Below are 9,295 nucleotides of genomic sequence, written 5' to 3' on the forward strand. Positions count from 1 at the left end.
CTTGAATGATTGTGAGAAACTTTTCTCAGTGGTTTATAGAGACGCATCTACACTGTGTGTGGCATCCTGGGAAATGTGGGTATGAAATAGATGACAATCCAATAATGATAGGGAGCAAGTACAGTAAATATTTACAGTAGTTGATTACAGTGTTAATTCGCAGGTACAGTGAGACGAGACGCAATAAATCACAGTAGAGTCACAGCGAATGTTACAAAATAAATGGCGTATGAGTAAGTGTTTTGAGAAAGTTCTCGCACTGTTAAAAAAAGAGAGTGACCTGTATTAAGTGTCTCTTTTATTTAAAAAAAAAAAAAAAAAACCTGTTATATGTAAAGGCTATCCTTATGTAGAGCAGCAGCACTCACTTGTAACCCTATGATGGCTTCTTCGTAATGCAAATGGGGTTAAGTGTGTGTCCAGAGGGAGTGTGTTTCAGTCATGTATGTAAGCATTTGTGGCTTTAGCATGCTCAGGCAGGATCACGCTGTACAAAGCTCTCTTCAGCACTCTGATGTCTTTGTCTTTCTGCCAGGAAAGAAATAGGAGAAACAGATCTGTGGAAAGAAAAGGCCCAATGCATAAAGGTTGGGAACTGACAACATAACTGCATGTATGGGCAAGATGGTGGAATGACTGCAGCTCAGGTGGGCTAAACACTCTGAAAAATGCAGTCGGGTGAGATTTTAGATTAGGGCAGAGGAGGGGCCGTCGACAGGTGCTGACTCCTAGAGAGGAAACAAAAGACAGAGCAAGACTTGTTTGTGGATTCAGGATCCAGGGAAGGAAAAGTGGGATAGTGAAATTCCGAAAGGATTTATGGTTACGTTCAAAAATTGATTGATTTTGAATCTAGGATTTAGTGTTTTATATTATCATTGTTTTCATTCTTCTTTACAAATCATATAGTCAAACAAAAATGTATTTGGACACCTTCAACATTTCTCACATTAGCACAGTTTATTTGCTATAGTTTAGAAAACGGTAATAAAATATGACAAGATCTCAAGAGTTAAACTGTGTCAGAACAAACTCATCTTGATAATGTCAGATAACTAATAGAATTGTATGTAATAGATTACAATCAACTGTTAGTATGACAATATTTACACAACTATCAATACTTTGTTGACCAATTACCAAGCAATTCTTAATTTTGTTCAGTCTGTGGTGTACAAATGTCACATTAGCAAATTTGCTTTCATCAGTTAATCTTAAATATTTCAATTTCTCTTGAAGTTGGACCATTTTAAATATGCTCAAATTCCTAAAGTTCTGTTTATCCGTTTTAACTCCTAAATTGGAATCCCATATCCAAATACACTACCACTCAAAGAATCCTGAAATGATCGGTTTTCACAAAAAATTAAAAAACACAACTGTTTTTAACATTGATGATAATAAGAAATGTTTCTTGAGCAGCAAATCACCATATTAGAATGATTTCTGAAGGATCATGTGACACTGAAGGCTGAAGTAATGGCTGCAAAAAAAAAATCAGCTTGGCCATCACAGATATAAGTTACTTCTTAGAACATAGTAGGAATGATTTATTTTACATTTTAAAAATATTTCCAGATTTTACTGTGTTTTGATCAAATAAATGCAGCCTTGGTGCATTTATTAAAAAAAAATCGTACCAACCTCAATCCTTTGAACAGTAAAGTATGTTTAAAATGATTGACTTTATAATAAGATTGAATTGCACCTTCTTTTAGTTTAGAATAGCATATTATATGGTTTGCTTAGGATAGGACAATATTTGGCCTAAATATTGAGAAAATATTTAAATATTGAGAAAATCACCTTTAAAGTTCTTAGCAATGCATATTACTCATTTTTGAAAGTTTTGATATATTTATGGTAGGAAATTTACAAAATATCTTCAAGGAAAATGATTTTTACTTAATATCCTGATGATTTTTGGCATAAAAAATGTATGATTTTAACCCATACAATGTATTTTTGACTATTGCTACAAGTATACCCATGATACTTAAGATTGGTTTTGTGGTCCAGGGTCACATATTATATTATATTATATATTTCAAATGATTAAAATTCTGTAAAAAGTTACTATTTGTGTAAATCTGTCTGTACATGTAGCACGAATTACGAATTTTAAGTTTGTGATGCCAGGAAATGTGTTTCTCAAGAACAGTGATAATATAACAAGGAAACCATTCATCTCTCTGCCCGGCTGCCCTGGCATGTTGATACTTGGAGCGGAGGGTAGATCCACATTACCACCGGATAGTTTTATTCTGAGCTGCCCGTCTAAAGTAATTCAATTAGACCACATGTACAGTCCCTGTAATAAACACCCCTACATCTCTTGCTTGATTGGACTTCTATTTGTGAGGTTTTGTTTCATTATACATTTTTACACTAATGCAACTAATGCACTAATACTTATATTTTATCATTTTTGCTCAATTTGATTTTCTCTGTCACTTTTAGCCCATGTTGGGGCTGTGATAGTGGGGTGGGGGTGATAGACAGCAGGCAATTCACAGCTTCTCGTTTGTCTCCTCCCAACAGACACCTGTGGTAGTATAGGTCGCCTCATGCAGACAAAAGCAGAGGGAGGGGGCCGGCCTTCAACCAGCCAATAAGAAGCCAGAGAGGCATGATCATGGAAAGCGCAGAGCACTTGAGCTCAGTGACAATTCAAAGCACAGTGAGGAACGATTCTGCTGCTCACAACTCAACTTGTTTAGGAGCATTGCACTGCTTAGCAAACCCCCTGAAGATTAGGAATGGCGGTCACTAATTTACACTACATTACCCGGATGAGCAGTGGCTTCAAAGTGTACATCCTAGAAGGTAATTATCACATTTTATATCTTAATACCAGTTTAAAATTAAGAATTGCAGTATTTGTGCATGTTATATGTATTGTTTATTTTTAATGTTTGGGAATTACATTATGTGTGCATGTTATATGCATTGTTTTAAAACAAAAACAATCATTATTATTAGATTTAATACATGAAAATGTACCATTCAGCTGGAATTTATCATGAAATGTCTAGAGTTTTTTTTATAATGGTGTACTCATTTGTGTATCTTATTTGAACATATAAATGTAAACAATTCTAAAATTAATATTTAAAACGTATATAATAAGAAAAGAACTTTTGACACATTTATGATGCTCTTGTTTTGGAGGTTAGTTGAGCAGAGTTGAGATGAAGATATGCTTGATGTGTGTTTTAAGACTGCAAATGAAAGAGATAAGAAAAAGGATGTGGGTCTGTTTTTTTTTTTTTGTCTTTAATCTCCCCTTGAAAAATATCCCTCCCCGAGGCACTAAAAATCAGTCATCAGTCAAGGTTTAAGGTGTGGTTTACACCCAATCCCCCATCCTCTGTCATGCAGAGTCAACCTGCCTTGTCACAGTCCACTGCTTAGGAGATCTGTGAGTGTATGGAAGTGAAAGAGGCTTTTGCCAACAATGCCCCCTCATCGCCCAAGCCATTTGAGCATTTAGTAAACGCTATCCGCTTGAAGTCTGATAGCACCTAACGCTACACTTCATTCATGCAGTGCTAAAATACCTCAGATGTTAATCACCGGTCATATCAACACGGGTCCTGACTGGTCTAATGTGTGGTTGATTTGATATCCAAAGCCTGTGATCTGGTTTTTACTACTTCCTAAAATCCCTAGCAAGCTGAGAGTCAAATAATTGGTCTAGCAGATGTTCAAGATCCTTCACTGATTGTGGTATATGACTCACTGGAGTTACTGTGAAGGTGTGTAAGTTACTGTTAAGTTACTGTAAGTCACTATCAGTTGCACAAAATCTCTAACCTTATTTTGTGTGAATCAAGAGGATGTTGTGAAATCTCTTATGGGGTCAAGAGGAGTTTTTAAGGCAATGTTAATGTTTCACACAATGTAAAGGACAGGTAAACTAATTTTGGATCAGTACCTCAAATCTGATGTCAAGTAAAAAGGGAGAGGGATATTAAAATGCATTATCATTATCATTTGCGTATTTAAATCCCAAATTAAAAAGATAAAGATATCCAAATATACACTACCATTCAAGAAATTCTCGGTTTTCACAAATATATTAAGAAGCACAGCTGTTTTCAACATTGATGATTTTAAGAAATGTTTCTTCAGCACAAAATCAGCATATTAGAATAATTTCTGAAGGGTCATGTGATACTGAAGGCTGAAGTAATGGCTGCTTAAAGAAAAAAAAATCAGCTTTGTGCCATCACAGAAATAAATTACTTCTTAGAATATAGTAGGAAGCTTTTATTTTACATTTTAAAAATATTTCGAGATTTTACTGTATTTTTGATCAAACAAATGCAGCCTTGGTGCATTTATTAAAAAAATTGTACCAACCCCAATCCTTTGAACAGTAGTGTATATATAAAAGTATTGACTTTATAATAAGATTTAATTGCATATTATATCATATTATATTATATTATGTGACCCTGGACCACAAACCAGTCATAAGGGTCATTTTTTGTACAACAAAATGTACAAAAGGCTAAATAAATAAGCTTTTCATTGAGGTATGGTTTGTTAGGATAGGCCAATATTGGGCCGAGATACAACTATTTGTATTAACTTTTTCGTATTTAATTAAAATTTTTATTAACTAAAATTTTTTGGGACTATTCTGGATTGTACATATAGGCCTACATGTATACATTTTGTATACAAAAAGTTCAAATGCAGCATAACAGGTCATATTGAGACTAAAATTTGTCATTGAGCTATTAATGAGCTTTAAACCCATTACCAGTTGTAGCCTGTAGCAGATGAACCGTGAGACCTTTGCTTGACACTGTTTGTGATATTAGCATGTGAATGGTGATGTGTATTTCAGTTTGGATTAGTCTGTTACTATCGTTATGTTGGGTAAACACGCTGTGAGCCGCATGCCTTAACCCACAAAGCCTGTTTTGCCCCTCAAAGCAGTATGAACAACAAGCGATATCCTCATTTGTTCACTGATGTCGTTTTTTTGGCTCGCATGTTTTCCAAAATTTGAATGACATTTACCGTTAGCGGTGAATCAGCTGGGTAGTTCTGCAGTAATACTGAACGAGCCGGTTGATCTCGCTCTGCCACTTAACGGAGTTTACATTTAACGGTGGCCCAACAACGTTTTTTCCCACAATTAAGATACACACGCGGTGATGCAATTTCGAGGATTAAGAGTCAGTTGTTTACTTGTTTGCCACACCTTTTCACAAGTAAGAGAACCGGTGACTGGCAATGACCGTGTGAGCACCCTGCAGCGATGTCATTTATCATCTCTGAAGTCACACGGGCATGTGTGTGTTCGTCTTTTCACAGGACAGCCCAATCTGAGGAGCGAAGACAGATTTCGCCACATGACCAGCGACAGGGTGCGGATGCGCCCTGCACATCCCATGAAGCGCAAGCACAGTTCAGAGAGAGGACGGACGCTTGAAGAAAGGTAATGAACCGTGTACTATCCAACATGGAACCAGTACCCAGTAGATTAATAGGGACTAAGGAGGATTTAGATTGCTCATTTGCGTACTTTCTGTTTCAGAAGAGAGAGGGCTCTTAGTAAGAGTCTGGCCAACAGTGCCCGCAGATCATCTGGGTTCAGTATTCCTGAAAGCCCCACATCCACCTGGAGCCCAACGGCCAGCCCCACTCACCTGATCCCCAGCCCAGTGTACTCCACCCCAGTCATGGACGAGCCTCTGGCCCTAATTAAGAAGCCGCGCCCAGAACCAGAAAAAACAGAGAGTCAAAACAAAGCCACAACAGTCAGACAAATACAGGTGAATACTACTGCTATTAAATCAACTGAGCTTATAGCATGCATTAAATTAAAATGCAGTGTTTATTAGCAGTATTTATTAGTATTTTTCAGTATGTTTTTTTTGTTTTGTTTTATTAAACCATTTAATATAATTATTAGGAAATGAGCGATTTAAAAACAATAGTAAAAAAAATTATATATATATATATATATATATATATATATATATATATATGTTTATGTATATGTACAAACTATTTAATATAATTATGTAGAAATTAGTGATTTAAAAATAGTAATAGTAAAAATGTAAATATATTAAAATGCTGTTTATTAGCAATATTTATTATTAGTTGTAGTAGCATTTTTTTTCTTTTTGTAATTAAATTAAACAATTTAATATAATTATTAAGAAATTAGTTATTTAAAAATAATATATATATATATATATATATAAACATTATGTAAATGTAATATCTTTTAATAATAATAATAATATATTTTCAAATGACTTCATATATTTAACTAATATTTAATTATATGATAGCTATATGTATAAACCTTATTAAGCATTAACATTTTTTGTGAAATTATATAATTATATTATAACTATTATATATTAAATAATAATCACAACTAATTAAAAATTATTAGTAATTATATTAAAATTATAATATTATTATTAAAATATATATCTATAGTAGATAATAGTAAAAATGCGTGTGTATATATAAAAAAAAATATATATATATATATATATATATATATAAAATATTCACACACATTGCATTTACATTATATAATATAATAATATGTAAATAAAGTTTTTAAATAACTTCATATATTTAACTGATATTTAATGATATGATAACTATGTTTAAATCAGTAGCTTATTAAGCATTAACATTATTTGTGAAATAGTATATTTAAACTAATTAAAAATAATAGTAATTATATTAATTAAAATGATTATATTATTATTAAAATATATAAATAACAGTATATACTATTTATTAAATATATTTTTAATTATTGTTAAATATGTATTTTTATTTATTTAACTGATATTTAAATATTTAATATATATGTGTAAATCCTGTTCATCATATATATATATATATATATATATATATATATATATATATAAACACACACACATATATATATATATATATATATATATATATATATATATAGACACACACACATATATATATATATATATATATATGTGTGTGTGTGTGTGTGTGTGTGTGTGTGTCTAAATATATAAATAATTGATTAAAATAGTAGTAATAAATACTCTAAATATATGATAAATATGTGTAGATACATTTCTATACATGAATACATCATCCATGGAATAATATTGTATCAAAGTCTGTAAACATTTCCAGACATTAGCGAGTGTCCTCGCTGTAGTGTTCAAACCTGCATGCTAATCCATAATTAAAAGACCAATTTGTGGTTGTTCCATCCTCTCCTCCCCTCCCTCAGCAGTACATGTTGATTGAACACGATGTATTATAGCGTCCTCTTCTCAGAGTCTGTCCTGAGGCCACTGCGGTCTGTACCTCCTCACTCACAATCTGTGAGACACAACAGAATGCAGGAAGGCACTTTTGTGTTCCTGAGAGAGTGGCTCTTCAGAGTGTGGACAGGCCTCTGCCTGTCTCAGATATGCAATCCAGCCGGATTCAGGGAGAAAATGTGAGCAATGGGTGGAGGAATGTTGTCAACAAGTCTGAACACACCAGTGCTGTTGTTGACCTGCCAGTGGCATCAGGATGGAGGGAGAAATAGTGTAGAACCCCTAACCACAAACATAACTTGTCTGCCTTGTCATTTTAGTTTATGGTTTTCCATCAGCTTGACTCATTAGCCAATCCAAAAGCTTATAGATGGATAGATAAAATTAAATGTACTGAGACAAGGATTTGCTGACCTTTGCTGTCTTTTCCAGATACGGCCATCTGTCATCACCTGTGTTTCCTCTGCAACAAGGTCAACGAAAAAGGACTGCTGCAATCACTCCACTAGTAAGTAAAAAGCTGCTAAAGAGCTTGCCGCTCCTCCTTGAACATGTCCGTGCAGATCTTTTCATCAGAGTGAATAGTTTGGAACATCATCATCTGATTCTCTGATTTTGTCTCTACAGTCGTTACCCAGCACAGTTATGACCACGTTGAAGAGCATTTCCAGAGGAGCCTCGGGATGAACTACCACAGAGCCACCTCCATCAGCGTGTCTGTAGATGACCACTTCGCCAAAGCGCTCGGAGATAAATGGCTTCAGCTCAAAGCTTCATCCTCCTCCTGCCATTCATCCTCGTCCTCGTCTTCTTCGTCTCCACCCAGCAGTCCGACCTTCATCCACTCGCCCGGCTACAGCCAGAGTCCCAAAAGGCCTTGCAAAGATTCAGTCAGTCCTACCACGACCACACCAAACCTATGGTCTGATAAATGAAGAAGAGAATTTGATGTAGATATGACAAAATGAACTCAAGATGCATGTGTAGGCCCATGCGTTTCTGCTGTAAAAAGCCAAAGGGAGATTGTGCGATGGTGAGCTAGTCAGTTGATGTGTTGTAAAAGCTGTCATGAGCAGATGAGGAATTGTCAAACCTTTTTCAGGTCATTTCATGGTAGCTAAGCATTGTTGGAGTTGGCTTTTGTCATTGGTTTTGTGGGTGTCACTGGTTTTGTATGTTTTGACTGTGATTGCACTGATTATTACTAGTAACATTTCATCGTCTGTTGTAAGCTTTCTTTTGATAATATGTGCATATTTATATTAGACAGTGTACCAGGATCTTTTAACCTAAGAGGAGCACTGAGCAAAACAGACCAAACATTATTTGGTCGGAAAGTTTCATGTTTGAATTGGAAACAAATGCTTGAAAAAAGAGGTGGAAAACTGTTTGGCATCTCTGTATGGCATCTCTACTGCTGTTCATTTCAATCCCTGTGTAAATTTCAAGCTTTTATACGGTTGTACATATTTGTAATAAACTCGTTTTTTTTTCAAATGCATTAGCTGTAGGTTTTGTTTTTAAATTAATACTTATAAATACATATATATTTGTAGAAAGATTTAGTAAAAATACAGTTGAAGTCAAAAGTTTACATTCACCTTGAATCTGCAAAATGTTAATTATCTTACCAAAATAAGAGGGATCATACAAAATGCACGTTATTTTTTTTTTGTACTGTCTTGAATAAGATATTTCACATAAAAAGATGTTTACATATAGTCCACAGGAGAAAATAATAGTTACAATTATAAAAAATGACTATGTTCAAAAGTTTACATACACTTGATTCTTAATACTGTGCTGTTGTTTTTTTGTTTAGTGATAGTTGTCCATGAGTCCCTTGTTTGTCCTGAACAGTTAAACTGCCCGCTGTTCTTTAGAAAAATCCTTCAGGTCCCACAATTCTTTGGTTTTTCAGCACTTTCACACTGAGGACATCTGAGGGACTCATATGCAACTATTACAGAAGGTTCAAACGTTCACTGATG

The 9,295-nt window shown here is 34.3% G+C and overlaps 1 protein-coding gene across 1 annotated transcript; it reads left to right on the forward strand.

Annotated features, from left to right (window-relative positions):
• Positions 1-2,676: 2,676 nt before the first annotated feature.
• Positions 2,677-8,805, forward strand: vgll4l (vestigial like 4 like). Its single transcript, XM_073819511.1, has 5 exons — positions 2,677-2,826; positions 5,332-5,455; positions 5,555-5,792; positions 7,737-7,812; positions 7,932-8,805. Exons 1-5 carry the CDS (start codon positions 2,760-2,762, stop codon positions 8,237-8,239), a joined length of 813 nt encoding a protein of 270 aa, XP_073675612.1. The 5' UTR covers positions 2,677-2,759; the 3' UTR covers positions 8,240-8,805.
• Positions 8,806-9,295: the final 490 nt, after the last annotated feature.

The sequence above is a fragment of the Garra rufa genome, chromosome 15 (assembly GCF_049309525.1).
Source record: "Garra rufa chromosome 15, GarRuf1.0, whole genome shotgun sequence".
Lineage (NCBI taxonomy): Eukaryota > Metazoa > Chordata > Actinopteri > Cypriniformes > Cyprinidae > Garra > Garra rufa.

Bases quoted from the DNA above. Each gene is read 5' to 3' on its own strand.
- vgll4l (XM_073819511.1), top strand. From the start codon at position 2,760: ATGGCGGTCACTAATTTACACTACATTACCCGGATGAGCAGTGGCTTC. The intron at 5,456-5,554 runs GTAATGAACCGT...TTTCTGTTTCAG, and splicing joins GGACGGACGCTTGAAGAAAG to AAGAGAGAGGGCTCTTAGTA. The intron at 5,793-7,736 runs GTGAATACTACT...TGTCTTTTCCAG, and splicing joins CAACAGTCAGACAAATACAG to ATACGGCCATCTGTCATCAC.